Source organism: Sporisorium graminicola, chromosome SGRAM_12 (genome assembly GCF_005498985.1).
Source record: "Sporisorium graminicola strain CBS 10092 chromosome SGRAM_12, whole genome shotgun sequence".
Taxonomy (NCBI): Eukaryota; Fungi; Basidiomycota; class Ustilaginomycetes; order Ustilaginales; family Ustilaginaceae; genus Sporisorium; species Sporisorium graminicola.
This window is the reverse complement of record NC_043722.1, coordinates 607,793-622,565: the sequence shown is the minus strand read 5'-3', so window position 1 is coordinate 622,565 and position 14,773 is coordinate 607,793. Positions and strand designations below refer to the sequence as shown.

Genomic DNA, 14,773 nt, shown 5'->3' with positions numbered 1-14,773 from the left:
AAAACCCACATGGCTTGCATTGCCGTTCTTGTTCTGAATCAGTCGTGAGAGCTGCAGATTTAAATTCGGAATGCTCCCGACTGCCAACAGAGCGCCCTGGTTTGGCAATCATTTCGTGTAACGCCTGCCTTGCTCGCTTCTCAGCTTCGACAAGATCACCATGGCATCGACAACAGTAGCAGCGGCATCTGCAACGACATCAGCATCGCAGATGGTTTCTTCGCACGCGGATCAAGGGGACGCTTTCCGTTCGCTGTACATTCACACGCACGACGTTTCACGCTCCCTCAAGCCCTCTGCCGACGGAGAGCTGGCCCACGCCATTCATCAGACACTCCATTTCGCCCTCGATGGACATCCCGATGACTACACGCCAGCCTCGCCCAACTCGGGCGCGGGCTCAGGCTGTGACCCGCTCGCCACCATGCCCACATCCGCGGCCACGAATGGTGCTTCGACGTCGTCTTCGTCGTCTTCGTCCGCAGCTGCATCCGGGGACAGCGTCGTCAAGAAAGGCTTCTTCCCCACACACGACCACGAGCGCCCTTACATTTCTTACCATTGGAATTCGCGTACGGCGACATTGGCACTGCCCAACCCGGCCACCATTACCAACCCCATCGCCGACCCCTGCTCGCCAGATCACAGAAGCTCGTACGACATTACCGCCAAGTTCTTCTTCCTCGATCCCAACGATCTCTCGCCAAGTCTGGTCGATGATGCCTTGTCACGGCTGACTTCGACGACAGGAATCATCACCATCGACACACTTGTCCTCTCCTTCCCGACCCTCGATCTCGACTCGAGGCCGCACAAGCACTTCCAATCGCAGCACGATTTGGGTTTATCCGACGCGCAGCAACAGAGCACGGGCGAGACTGCCGCCGGGGTGGCTGCAGTGATCCAGGTGTGGTCGCACGTCTCGCAGAATCCGCAGCTATTCTCACTCGGTCTGTCCGATGTTTCGGCTTCCAACCTGCAACTGCTCCTCGCCTCGCTCTCTCCACCCGTGCAGCCGCCGTCGGTGCCGCTCTTTTCGCCTGCAATCCCACTCTCCACTGCGACAGACGCACCGTCCTCCAGCACCGCCCAACCTGCGCTTGCTGACTCAGATGTTCCTTCCTCCTCGACCACTCACAACCCGCCCACGCAACACTTCGGAGACACAGGCTCGTTTTGGAACATCGAATACTCGATCGTTAGCTCCGCGCGTCGTCCACGCCTGGTCTCGATCAACGTCAAACAAGACCCTTGCGCTTTCGATCGCCAGTTCGACCAGTACTGCACCAGCATGGGCATCCAGCTCGTCGCCCATTCCGACCGGAAGGATGTCTTGCCACAGAGGACTCTGCCGGCTCTGATGGACGAGTTCAGCGACAAGTTGCCCGTCAAGCTCCAACCGGGCAAGCAACTCAGGCCGAAATGGGCGTTGAAGTACACGACGCTTATCAGAGATAGGGGGGTGCTGGCCGACAAGGGGTACATCGTCTTTGTGTCCACTGACTAGTCTTCAGAGTCGCGGCATCTGCTACTCGTTTCCTTTATTATGCCACGGAAAGCATACCTCACACATAGAGCCGATTACACAATCACATGGCGAGGGTTTGCATTGCTGTGATTCGAGCGTTCGAATGTGTGCGTGGCGAGGCTTCTACAGATTGTCTGTGCGCGCTCGTTTGATAGGACTTTCGATGCCGTTGCCTGCGTCCCCTGCCGCGTTCTGAATAGCATCCGTAATCACTTGAGGTCGCGCCGCTTCCTCTCCCTCCGTCTCTTTCTGTTTTGCTTCCTCCGCCGTCGGTGCAACCTGGCCATCCCAACCGGCAGCCACCGTCGGGTCCACCTCCATAACGCTCTGCTGCGAGTCCTCCTCCCGCTGTTGCTGCTGTTGCGACTCTTGTACCTGCTCAGCTTGCGCTTGTCCCGCGTCGATCAACCGACAAATCGGATCGATCAAGTGCACATAGTCCTCGCGTACATATGTCACCAAATACGGCGTGGCACCCGATCTGTCCCTCAGCACCTGGTCCAGCGAAGTCTCGCTGACAGCCGAATCATTGAACTTGTACCACTTGCTGTTCTCTCCTCCACCGCGCAGGTTCAAAAAGTAGTGTCCGTGGCTCGCTTCTCCACGATGCATGAACACGGCAACTAGACGGTAGGCGAAGCGCCGCTCGTCAGCCCAGATCGATGCCATCTCGGTTTTGAGCGTTTCAATCTCTTCTTGAGCTTGCTTGACTTGGTCGCGCAGCAGCTTGCCCTCGTTTCGAAGCAACGTCGAGAATCCTGGGTCGATCAGCGTTGACAACGGCGGAGGGAGCGAGCTTCCAACGTCGTCAATCGGCACCTCTTTACGCGAGCTGCTCTCCTGGCTTTCCCCACTTCGGGAGGTCAAGGTAACCGCGTCCACTATTTCAGCCTGTGCGCTCTCCCTGCGGATCTCCTGGAGCTGCGCGGCCACATCAGCTAGCGACGGTAGCCTCGCCAGCTCCTCGACTGCATTCGCCGCTTGACTGAGCGTCTGCGTCAGGTGAAGATTGGCGCCGTCCTTGCACGCCGCCAACTTGGCTCGCAGCTCCTCGATCCTTTTGCGTTTCGCTTGGTAGTCGAGCCTCTTTGCAACGCGCAGTGCATTGGCGCTATCGTTGACATCAAGGTCCATGTATCGGTCGACGTACAGCGTCTCTGGTAGGTCGAGGTGGGCTTGCGATTTGAATGCTCTCATGGTGATGCGGTCGTACTGCACACGCTGCAGCTGGATCTGCAACAGCGGCGGTGCCGACAACAGCGTCACGGAGCGGCGCTGCACCGCACCAGACGTGGCCACAAAGGTATCCGAATCGAAAAACCCGTCAAAACCATCGTAAATGTCACGCCCCTCCTCCAGAACGTCGATCGGAAGGATCTTGAACACTTCGTGCTTGATGTGCGTGCTGGGTTGCTTCTGCGGCTGGGCCGGTCGGGACAGGGAGTCGTCAGCCTCGCTGCTGCTGTGATTGGCGGTGGGCATGGCGTCTGCTTCGACGCGTTGGCACGTCTTACCGAGGAAGAGGCTGGTGAGCAAATCCTCGTGACCTTCGCCATTTGACAAGTCAATTGGCGGCTTGCCTTCTTCGCTGCCATCAATGTCCATGTTCTGCTCGGCGCGGGCTTCCAGGCTTGATTCTGGCTCTCCACTTACGGCTAGAGCAACTTCGAGCTGGAACATGCAATTGTCCAAGCACTCCGATACATCCTGTTGCGCCCCCAGCTGCATCAGCGAGTTTCGTCGCGCAGGTGGTGGCAGAGCCGGGGAGGCCGACTCAGTGACAGTAGACTGACGGGCTGGGCGAGGGGGCAAGGGCGGTGCAGAGTTGGACACATTTGCGCTGGCAGCCTTCGATGGCTCGACATGGGTTGCAACAAGGTCGTCTGCAGCGGTGTCCATCGAATCGCCACTGGCAGCGGCTGTTGCCATGTCCATCGTGGACTCGAGGGCAGCCGGATCCGAGGAGACGACCGGCGCCACTTGGGCCTCAGCCTGAGTATTCCTGTCTGCTGGAAAAGCACTCGTCTCCGGGACCGGGTTCATCTCGGCTTCCAGATCCTCTGCACGCGATGATACAAGCGCCAGGTACGCCAGCTCCCTATCTGGGCGCACAGACAAAGCATTGGCGTGGATGAGATGATGAAAGAGCCCGCCCAGCTGGCCCACAAACCTCTTGCTGCGCTGCAATTCACGCGCGGTGATGCGTTGGCCGCCCACCCTTCGCTCGGTATCAAAGGAAATCTGGTCTGCGTGCAAAGGATCGTTGAGGGTCGACGCAGCCTGCAAGACACGGTTGCGCACCTCTGTGATTGAGAAAAAGTACTGCAAGACCGAGTTGAGGTAGCACGTGTTTCCGATGTTGTCGATGCCGGCGGGTATGTCGTTCGACGGCAGTTGCTGCCAGGTCTCGGCGACGGATGCATCCTTCTCGCCTGTGCGTAGAAAGTGGCGCAGATACTCGCTGTTGCGGTGCTCTGCGATGGCGCGCAGAGCATGACGCAAAGCGTCTCGACGCGCTGGAGCATCTGCAACGTACAGGTCAAAGATGGCCAGGACTGTCGAGTCATCCATGTCTGGATTAGTGTCGAGCATGCTGGAAGCCTGATCAATGTCCATGTCGACGTCTTCGTCAAGGGCTTGCACAAGCCTCTCAGGCTTGCCGAGGTGCAGAGTGACGATGCGCAGCGCATCCTTGACTGCTGCATGCTCCGAGGCGTCGCTGTTGATCAGCACTTCGCGCGCGCGCGCCTTGTAGTTGTCGACGATCAGGAAGAGCGGTATGCTCTCCCGCTCCACATCTGGACCAAGATGAGCCGCACCAAGGTGGAGTCGTTCGTAAGCTTGGTCGACATCGCGAGGACTGTATCTACCTTGGCTTTGTTCGTAGGCGATGAGCTCTTCGAGCACGCGCGACGTGCGGCGTTGAGACTCGTAGACCTCCTTGAGCGCGGCAAACAACTCGAGCGCCCTGCGTTCTTGGTTCGCCTGCATGTTTATCAGGTACGCGAATTTGACGAGCTGGTCGCGCGTAGTGCTCGAAGCGCCCAAAGTGAAGAACGCCTCGAGTGTACTGGCAGGCAGGTCCCTTCTGTACGTCGTGTCCAAATGATCCTGACGAAATCCAATCATGTCGAGGAGCGACTCGGATGCGGCATGTGCTTCGACTCGCGTAGCTACGCCCTTCTCCGTAGCATTGATGATCGACGAAGCGGGTCTGCTTTTGCGCACCTGGTCGACGTGGAAAGCCAGCCAAACGCTGAGCTCGATCCAAGCACGTATGTTTCGACGAAGCACAATGTCTGCGTCCAACGACTCAGACAAATCAGCGGCTTCTGCAGATGCTGCTGTGCTCGATGGCGGCAGGATTGCGTTGCGGCCGTCGGGCATGGCACTCTCCTTCCAGCCGAGGCTGAGAAAGATCTGGCGCGAGAGCTGATCCCATCCGAGCTTTTGGGCGAGCGAGAGGCTAGTGGTGGGGGCACCGCGTCGCTCACCGTGAATATAGTTCCCGAGTACCCTGAGAAGGACACGAAGAGCGCGAATGAAGGACTCCGGACCCGTCAGGCCGACGGCTGGATCGTTCTCGCGGTTCTCTTTGAAGCGCATGAGAAGATGTCGATCGACGACGCTGACAATGCTGTCTGGAGGATTCGATAGCAGCTGCTTTCCGGTGAGGTAGCATTGATGCGAGTTGAATTCTTCGAGGACCGGAAGCGGCGCATGTCGCTTGGCCGGGTCCCAGAGTTCGAGGAGCTGGACAGGATTCTGCTGGTCGTGCGCAGGTATCAAGACGGGCTCGGTTTCATACATGGAGACGGAGCCAGGGATCAGGTCGCATGCCTCGTAAAGGTCGGTTGCATCGTACTGGGATACGGATAAAGGCGGTAGGCGGTACATGTTGGTATGGTCCAGAACGAGCCTCCACTCGAGCGTCTCGGCGACGAAGAGCGCTTCTGGATGTGGTTTGCATGCTTCGATTTCGGCGACGGTGGGTGTCGGAGCAGAGTCTGAAGATGCAGAGGCTACTGCAGTGAGGGCCGATTCCGGGCTCAGCGGAGTCGCAACAGCCGGTGCATCTTCAACTGGGTCGCGTTCTATGCTGACCTTGCTTTGGCTGAGCTGTGGGTTAAAGAGTAGGCCAGAGTCGTGTAAAGCGGTTGGTAACAGGAAGTGGTATGTGCGTGTGGAGAGGTCTCCTTTGGATTCAGTGTTGGCGGAGTGTGTTGTCGTTTGTGATGAGTGTTCGTAGGCCGGAGGTGGGGAGGAAGGGATGGTATCCCAGCCATTCGCAGTCGCAGGTGCAAGTGGGCCGTCCTGCTTGGATTGCGATCGAGAGGCGAGTCCGAGAGGTACATCCGATTGAAGGCCAAACACCTTTTTGTGGTCCTCTTCATCGATGGTGATGTCGATGGTCTCGCTCTCTTGAGCAGCCGCACCGGGGCCCGTGTGGACGCGGCCATTGGCGTGTGTTGCCAATTCGATTGGACATGTAACGTTATCGACGATCCCGTTGAGATCAAAATCGCTTCGCTGCGCAGCCATGATGGTCAAAGAAGCAGCTGGCGTTCAACAGCCGCCTATGAGGGAGCAGAACTCTAATCCAGGGAGCACGAATCTGCCGGTAGAGGCGACGTTTGCTCTCGTGTGATCAGACCTGTGGCATGTGTCGAATCAGTTGCGCCACGGGAGAGATGTGCCGACTTGCCAATGCTGAGCAGGTAGGGGCTACAGGACGGGGGGTAGGTGGAAGCGAAGAAGAAGTCCTCTTTACGTTAGGATTGAACGCTTTTCTTGGCTCGAATCGAAACAATCAACCACGCTCGTTGCGGCGGGCTGCCAGGTGGAGGCCAGTGCATTTCAAGACTCGCGTGCCCTTCTCGCGCCAGATCGGGTTGAGTCTGTTCCAGATCTTAGAGCTTGGCACCGTAGACCTAGCTTCAAGCTTTTAGGGTAGACTGTGAACACATATGCTCAGATGCTTGCGACATGCCAGGACCGACAGCAGCTCTGAGCATGTGTATTCACACAAAAGTGCAAAGCTGCTTCGGACAACTTTGAGGCGAATCGATCGGGATCCCAACCGAAAGTGACTGACATGGCCCCAGCTCCTAATTAATTTCAACTCGCAAGGTCAAAGTGCTGAGAGTGCTTTCTCACACGATCCCTCTGTCGCTCTTTCTTCCATCTTACTTGCACTTTGCGCTTTGCTCGACGGCGAGCAAATCAGCATTCGGCAACCCCGCAGCCTCAGCTCAAGGTGGCAACTCGACTCCAAGAAGTCGGTGCTTCCGTCTGAGGGATAGCACGCAGCGACGCCTGCCATCATGTCGTCCGCATCACAGCCCGGCGGCCAAAACGAGGCGCAGCATTACAGCGAAGCCCTCGAGCTCGACGAGGCACGCCTCCAAGCCGCTACCGCCTCCGATCAGGGCGATGTCTTTGTGATCGAATGGCTCTCGAAAGCGGAGCAGGCTCTCCTCAAGGCCGACGTTGACACGATCAAATCGAGTCAGAGCAGCTTCGAAGCCACGATCCTCAAACTCGCATGTCCAAGCGTCACCTTTGGCAAGAGCGACGACAATGCCATCATCGTAACTCCCAACACCGCCATACCGCGTCCAGGCAGGCCCACTCGACGTCTTCTAGCTCGTTGCGTCCTTGTGCTCTTCCGTCGCATCGACTCGCGTTCTCTCTTCGATGTCCTGCAGAATCTCATTCGCGTCGCTGGAGAAGATGCCAAGGGCAGGACAGCCGAACGCGAGGTGCGTGTCGCTGCTCTCTACATCCTCGGCGAGGTCTTTGGCTCGCTTGGCCAGCAGATCATGTCTCTCTTCAACGACATCGTCAATCTCGCCCAAAAAGTGTTCAAACAGTCAAGCCACCCCGTCATTCTCCGCTACCACGCGCTCTTGGCGCTCCAGAAGACGCTCACTGTCGCTGGTAAGAGTTTGGGTGATCAAGCAGGCAAGGATCTCATCAAGGCGCTTCGACAGGGCCTTTCCGATCGTGCAGGCGCGGTTGTGCGTGGATGTGCAGACAGCATCCTCGCCATCGTACACCAAGCTCAGCTCATTACGACACGCAACGAGGTCGAGAATCTCGTCTCGCCCGCCCTCAAGGCAATTGAATCGGCTGACTTTGTCACCAAGCGCGCCCTCAGCCGCATGCTCGCCGGCCTTCTCGCTTCCACCCAAGTCGAACAAGCCCCACCCGCCCCGGCTCCAGCCAAGAAAACGAGCAAGAAGAAAAAGGAAGGCGGCGCGGACGACGATTCGGACGACGACGACAACGCTAATTCAGCAGCCTCAGCTGCAGCAAGTGCTCCTCGCGCCATGCTGACGCCGGTGGGCATGCTTGACCAGCTTTCGTTGCCCTTCCTGCGCAACTCCACCGGCCGCAAAGCTCGAGCGGCTCTTCTTGACGTCTACGCAACGCTCTTCGAGACGCTCGGCTCCGCTTGGGTCAACACCAACTATGCCGCCATCCTGAAACATCTCATCGACGACCTCCCCAACCACTTTCGCGGTTCGTCCCCCACGCGTGCCGATGTGCTCAACGTTCGCACCGGTGTCACGCTCATTCTGCGCAAACTCGTTGGGGAACACATGCTTGGTGAGCAGGCGCAGGTGCTGGCCATTCAAGAAATTTGCGTCAGTTACCTCAAAAAGTGGCCCGCCGTCATGCCAGAGCAGCAGCCCCCTTCCAAAACTACACTGACACTTGCTCTCGCTGAAATCTCAGGTCTGCTTGTCCAGCTCGGCAGCGTGCCTCCTCAGGTGCTCGATGCCGCCTACGACCCGCTCATTCGTTGCCTTGCCCATCCCAGCCACTCGGTGCAGGTGCAAGCCTCGTGGTGTCTGAGGACCTTGTGCCAAGTGTCCCCCGTCCACCTCTCGCCCACGCTAGCAGCCGTCCTCGAGCTGCTTAATCGTGATCTCACTATGCTCGCCAACGGCGGCGGCTCGGTTGGCGCCACTCAGCTCTCGAAGCGCGCCAACGGACATGCCAAGGGTCTCGCCGCCCTCATCAGTGTCATTCCGCAACGGCCTCTGTACACGTCGTTTGCAATTAGCTCCAAGGTGCTCTCACTCGCCATCCAGCTGCTGAAAAATAGTGGCAACCACGATCTCGGCGTCTCGGCTGTCGAGATCTCGGTCGCCTGGACACTCGTCGGCTCTCTCACCTCGCTCGGCCCCAACTTTGTGCGCCTTCACCTCCCGCAGATGCTCATCCTCTGGCGCAACTCGCTTCCCAAACCTACTTCCAAGGACACGGCACCGGGTCCCTCGACCCGTTCCGACGCCGAATGGGGCTTCCTCCTGCACGTGCGGGAATGCACGCTCACCTCGATCTTCGCTTTTCTCCTTCACAACGGCTCGACCCTCGTCACCCTCGATACTGCGCGCAGGCTCGTGGCACTTCTTAGCAATACACTCGCCTTTGTCGATGGCTTCGCCGCCCAGAATCCGCACCTTTTGCAGGAGCACACGCCAGGAGCCGATCGCAACACGCTCTCGCTCCTCGATCGAGAGTTTCTCTTGCGACGCCGTCTCCTGCAGTGCCTTACCGCTTTGGCTCATAATCCGGCCATCGAGCCTATGCAGGCAGGTCTCGTCAGGACCACCATCCAGACGTTTGCTGACCCGGACCGTTACATTGGCAGCTCAGCTCAGGCCGCTATTGCCGCTAGTGCAGGCAACTTTACCAGCGTGTGGGAGATGGCCGATGGCTACGCATTTGGCGTGACCAGCTTACAGCGCGATGCCGAGACTTTTGCATCTGACCCTGTCGGCGGTCTTGCCGCCTCCAGTGCCATTGCTCGTCCCGACTTGCTCAACCGCGACCTGGTGGAAACGCAGCTCGACGCACTTCAGAGGCGTCCTGTGCTGGGTGCCCCCGAACATGACGAGCTCTTTCTCTACTCAACGGTTCGCTCTTCGGCGTCCCATCGGCCTTCGCAGCACTCAGCTGCCTCTGGCAATTTCGCAGAAGCTCCAGAGTCGGCTACACTGTCCCCGCCCGCCGGAACTGGCGTTGTCGACGCGGGCATTCAGCTTTTCACCGCTCTCTTCCCCTATCAGGAGCGAGACGTGCAGGTGGCCACGATCGAGGCGATGCTGGCTCACACCAGAAGCACCAAGCTCGACAGAAACCCTGGACGCAAGCAGGCCATCCAAGTCAATGTGGTGGTCGCCATCCTTGGCGCGCTGCGCGTCGCAGTGCAAGGTGGTACGGGCGCCAATGGCAAGCGGCCGAGCGGCTTCAACAACGATCGCCTCAGCTCGGCTATCAAGGACCTATTGCAGGATGCGCTCCTTCAGGCCGACCCTGCGCTGCGTGCCGCCGCCAGCGAGGCATACGGAAAGCTTGCGGCGGTGGCCGGGTCGCAGGCCTTGTCCAGTCAGGTGCAATTCCTCGTCGACCAGATCGTGGGCAACCGCGATCCGGATGCCCGTGCCGGCTGCGCGCTCGCCTTTGGTGCCGTGTACAAGGAGGTGGGTGGCCTGGCCGCTGGTCCGTTGACCAAGACCATCGTCAACGTGCTCATGTCACTCTCCAACGACCCGCACCCGACGGTGCACTACAACGCCTTGGAAGCGCTTCACCTCGTCATCGATTCAGCGAGCCTGAGCTACAGTCCCTACGTCGCTAGCACGCTCGGCATGCTCGTCAAGCTGTACATGCTCGACACGCACGAGCCCGAAGGTGGCAGCGCGGGATCCGTCAACCTGCGCGCTGATCTGCCGGCCCACCAGGCTGTTTGCCGTGTCGTCAACGCTCTGATTGGTGTTCTGGGTCCCGATCTGCAGGAGTCAGCACGGGTCCGTAGCCTCGTCCACTGCTTGCTGTACGAGTTCTCACGCGAGACCGACCCCGGCGTCATCGTTGAATCGACCAAGGCTCTGCAGCACTTTGGTCTCTTTGCGGCCCAATATGTCGACGTCGCAGCGTGGATCGCACAGCTGCGCAAGCAGCTGACAGGTAAGCAGCGCACGCTTAAACTCGCTGCCACCAACGCCTTCTATCAGCTCGTACAGCGCGAGGCGCTGGCCATGAGCCGCATCGGAGGCGACCAGCTTGTCGAGGAATTTTTCGCCCAGCTCGACGAGGACCCCAAGCTCGACGGCGCTCGCGAGGTGATCCTCAGCTGGCTGCAAAAGACGGCCGATTTGGCGCCGAGCGGCTGGATCGACTTGTGCCAGCGCATCATGTCGTCGGTGCCCAGTCGCAATACGCCAGATGCAGCTGCCAAGGGCAAGGAGGCGCTTCCAAGCCTCGCCACCATGCTACAGGACGAGGAAGCGGCGGCCATCGACCTCGGCAACGACGCCAGCACGGTCAAGCTCAACGCCACGGGGGGCAGTCGATGGCGAACGCAGCTGTTCGCGCTTCGTTGCCTGCACCAGGTGTTTGTGACCGTGCGTCAGGCTGGCAAGCTCGAGCACTTTAGCACGCCACCTGGAGCGGGCGAAAAGGGGCAGGCATCCTCGCAGCGTCGACTGCTCATGAGCAACCGCGTGGTCGATCTCATCCGCATGGCTTTCAGTGCCAGCACCTCGGCCAACATCGAGATCCGTTTAGAGGGTCTGGTGGTGCTGCGCGACGTGATTGAGTCGTTCCGGCTCGCGCGCGACCCAGACTTTGAGGAGGCGCTGCTTCTGGAACAGCATCAAGCACCCATCGCAGCCGCCTTGACGCCAGCCTTCTTGGCGGACTCGACGCCCGAGGTGCTGGCCTTGGCCGTGCAGGTTTGCGCGATCTTTGTAGCCTCGGGTGTGATCAAGGAGGTGAGCCGCATGGGTCGAATCCTCAAGCAGCTCGTATCTGCGCTCGATAATTGCATGCAGCCCAGCATGACGCAGCTTGGCGACGTCAAGGATCTCTCGCAGAATGCCAACGCCATGCTCAAGATTGCTGTCTTCACTGCCTGGGCCGAACTTCAAACGGCAAGCGCTACGCAGAAGTATCTCGAGGATGTGGTTAAGCCGCACGTGGCGCGCATTGTTCCGTATTGGATCGCGTGTTTACGCGAGTATGCCAAGATCCGATCGGACCCGGAGATGGACGCAGGCGGAGCACCTGGAGGCCCAGGACCTTCGATCAATGCTAGTCTCGACTCGCAGTACGCTGGGCTGGCGCGCGAGGTGGTGCTGCCGTATCACGAGCGTTCTTGGCACACCATTCTACAGGCAGTAACGGGTCTGTTACACCAAAGCGATGCGCGCGCGCTCGCAGCGATGGACGGCGAGACGGTGCCTACCACGGAGGGTTCATATCCGGCGGCACCCAAAACGCGAAGCGAGCCGTGCCTGTTTTTCTTTGTTCTGTATGGTCTAGCGTTCGAGGCGCTGGCGACACGATCGTCGAGCAGCTTCGAGTCGGTGCAAGAGGGCAAGGTGATGCGGATCTCATTGCGCGCCATGACGGCGCTCAGCAAGCCGGAGGTGGCAGGTTCGACGCTGTTGCAGGACACGCTATTCTCGGAGTTGTGTAATTTGTGGTACCGTCTGGTGATGACCGAGCCTCCAGCGGTGCAGGTGTCGGTACTCGAGACAATTGGTGGCATGGCAGCATCGTACGGCAAGCTGCTGCTGTCTGCTGATGACGAAGCCGCTGCTGAAGCAGGAAAGCTGCCGAAAGAGGCCAAGCTGAGCCAATGCTTGCGCGTTGTTGTCTGCGTGCTGCAGAATGTGCGCACTACTCGTGGCTCGGTGGAGGAGAAAAGTGCGCTGCTGCGAGTTGCGTACTCTGCGTACATCGGCATCGTGGGCCTGTACCCTAAGATGCTGCAGGAAGATCTGTTCGCCGTAGGCTTCTACACGTATGCAGAGATGCTCAAGGACGAGACGTCCGAGCAGGATCTCGTCGGCTCGTCGCTGGGCTCGCTCAAAGACCTCTGCGAGCGCTCGGCCAAGTCTGTGAGGCCCAACAGCGATGTGCTGCAGCGTGCGATTCACGGTTTCCTGTCGCAGGCGCTTCAGCACGTCGACGACTTGCGCACGCGGGCTGGGCGAATCGCACTCAACAAGACGAAAAACAGTCTGCTGGCGGTGGTGGTGGTGCTCACGTCGATCCCGGTCAACGTCAAGGTGTCACAGGCGGTGGCTGAATATGCATGCTACCTGATCGTGCAGAAGGTGCTCTTATTTGAGGAGGAGGTGGAGCAGTGGAAACAGACGAGTCAGGCGAAGAGCGGGGATGCGCAACCGCTGGGCGAAGGGGTGGAGGAGATTGGGTTGACGGCAGTCAACTGTGCAAGGACCGTGGTGCTTGCGTCGTCCAGGGGTAATGCGGCATTGCTGTATTGTGTTGGGCAGCTGTTGCCCGGCCTTATCGAATTTGTCTGTCGCGCTGGGCCGCTATTTGCGACGTGGAGCAAACCTCGCACGGGAACTACGCCCATGACAGCTCTGCGCAGCGCCCTCGAGGACGTGATCAAGACGTTCGCCGGCTTAGTGGCTGTGCTTCCCAACGAGGGGGAGTTCCGCGCTCAGGCACTTGCGATCATCTTGCCCACGTTTTTGGTGCTGCTTTCGCCCTCGACCGTCACGGAGCTGCACACGTTCACGGTCAGGCAGCTGATCACGTTGGCCGGTCAGCACGCGGCCGCGTTCAAGGAGGCGACGGCAGCGTTAGATGCAGAGCGCAGGGCGTTGTTAGAGAATGCAATTCGCGCGCAGTTGGGTCAATCGGCGGCGGCTTCAGCTGCTGGTGCGGGAGGTGCGGCAAGTGGGGCGGGGGGCACAGGGACCAAGCAGGCGGCTAGCTCGATTGCGCTCAAGTCTTTTGGTGGTTAGGCCACCCGCAGACCAGGGTGATATTCACAGAGGAGGGTGGTGATGCAAGTCAATTAGAAAGTGTCAAATGTGGATTTGTGATGATGATTGAGGATGCGAGCTTAGAAGAGGCGGAAGTTTGCCATTTGCTGTTCGTCGTTTTGTTCAGGTGCTGCTTCTGCTGTTGTTGGCGCTGCCGTCTCTGCTGAACTTTCCGCAGATTGTTGTGGCGCTTTCTCCTCGTCCGCCTTTTGCGTTGCCTGCTTCTCGCTGTCCTCGGATTTGGCGACCAGACTAGCTGCAATCCTGCCCTGATCGCCCTGCGCGGTCTCTTGGGCCTTAATCTCGTTTGCCGCCTGCGCAACCGACTGCAGGTTCATCTTCTTGTACCGCTCGTATTCCTTGACCACACTGATAGCCGCCGAGTTCTTGACGACCTCGACAACGATCCAGTAGTCCGGCGCGGTGAGGTTTGCGTTGTGGATCCTGGTGCGCCCTGCGTCCTCGGCGGTGGGGATAGCAGCGGCAATGGTCTGGATCACGTCGTTGCGTTTCAGCTTGCTGTGCGATCGGATGCGAGGGTCGATCTTGAACGTCTTGCCCTCGTCCGCGTTGGTGGAGAAGTATGTGGGGAGGATTTGGCGCGCGAGCGTGGTGAGGTCGGCAGCGTTGGCGGCGCAGGTGGCGGTGACGGGAGTGAGGCGCTGGACAAACCGTGAGCGCGGTTCGCCGGAGAGTTCGACGTCCGAGAGGATGGTGTAGACGAGCAGGTACGGGTCGAACGGTGGGCTGACCGAGATGAAGAGGAAGCATTCTGTGTCTGTTTCGACATTGCGGAAGCGTGGTGCGGGACCAGCGGAGGGTTTGCCCTTTTTCGAGTGGCTGCCTCGCGGGCGTTCGGAAGACTTGATGTCTTTGAGCTCTGCTGCGATTTTTGCGGCGATGTCGTCCTCCTCTGCTGCTTCTTTCTTCGTTGGCTCCTCTCGCACCTCTACTTGCTCTTGTACAGCTGCAGGCGGCTGCTCCGCGCTCTCAGCGACAGCACCATTCCTGAGCGCGTCCATATCCTCTTCGTCTGCAACAAGCGCGGTGGCATCCTTCTTCTCCTCCGCTTCTGGCAAGGGTTGCGGTGCGACACCAGGATAGATTCGGTCAGCTACATCGTTGAGCAGGTCAATGAACTGAAGCGCTGCTTTGCGCTCTTTGGATTGAACGCAAGTGACAAAGATTCCCGGGCCTGAGATGTTTCGCGATGACAGACGGTAGACCTGGTTGTAAGCGGGTTTGGAGCGCTTGAATGCAGCGGTTGAATCGGCGGGGGCATCGCGGTTGAATCCGGGACCGGAGCGTTTGCGCTTAGAGGGCATGATTGCGGTGCGCTTCTGGATGCAACCAAGAGGAACAAGTGCTGGATAGGAAGGGAGAAGGGAGAAGAGAGCAAGGAAGGAAAGGGTTTAGTGAATTCGCA

General features: G+C 59.0%; 4 protein-coding genes across 4 annotated transcripts; 2 read left to right on the top strand and 2 right to left on the bottom strand.

The window, feature by feature from the left end:
• Positions 1 to 160: 160 nt before the first annotated feature.
• EX895_001770 (uncharacterized protein) lies at positions 161 to 1,507 on the top strand (the record flags this gene model as incomplete). The annotated part of the gene is made up of 1 exon (XM_029882369.1): positions 161 to 1,507. The coding sequence occupies one exon, from the start codon at positions 161 to 163 to the stop codon at positions 1,505 to 1,507; it is 1,347 nt and encodes a 448-aa protein (XP_029741224.1).
• Positions 1,508 to 1,651: 144 nt separating this feature from the next.
• EX895_001769 (uncharacterized protein) lies at positions 1,652 to 6,070 on the bottom strand (the record flags this gene model as incomplete). Its single annotated transcript, XM_029882368.1, has 1 exon — positions 1,652 to 6,070. The coding sequence occupies one exon, from the start codon at positions 6,068 to 6,070 to the stop codon at positions 1,652 to 1,654; it is 4,419 nt and encodes a 1,472-aa protein (XP_029741223.1).
• A 782-nt stretch (positions 6,071 to 6,852) lies between these two features.
• Positions 6,853 to 13,326, top strand: EX895_001768 (uncharacterized protein; the record flags this gene model as incomplete). Its single annotated transcript, XM_029882367.1, has 1 exon — positions 6,853 to 13,326. One exon carries the CDS (start codon positions 6,853 to 6,855, stop codon positions 13,324 to 13,326), a length of 6,474 nt encoding a protein of 2,157 aa, XP_029741222.1.
• A 101-nt stretch (positions 13,327 to 13,427) lies between these two features.
• EX895_001767 (uncharacterized protein) lies at positions 13,428 to 14,672 on the bottom strand (the record flags this gene model as incomplete). The annotated part of the gene is made up of 1 exon (XM_029882366.1): positions 13,428 to 14,672. The coding sequence occupies one exon, from the start codon at positions 14,670 to 14,672 to the stop codon at positions 13,428 to 13,430; it is 1,245 nt and encodes a 414-aa protein (XP_029741221.1).
• Between the last annotated feature and the right edge of the window lie 101 nt (positions 14,673 to 14,773).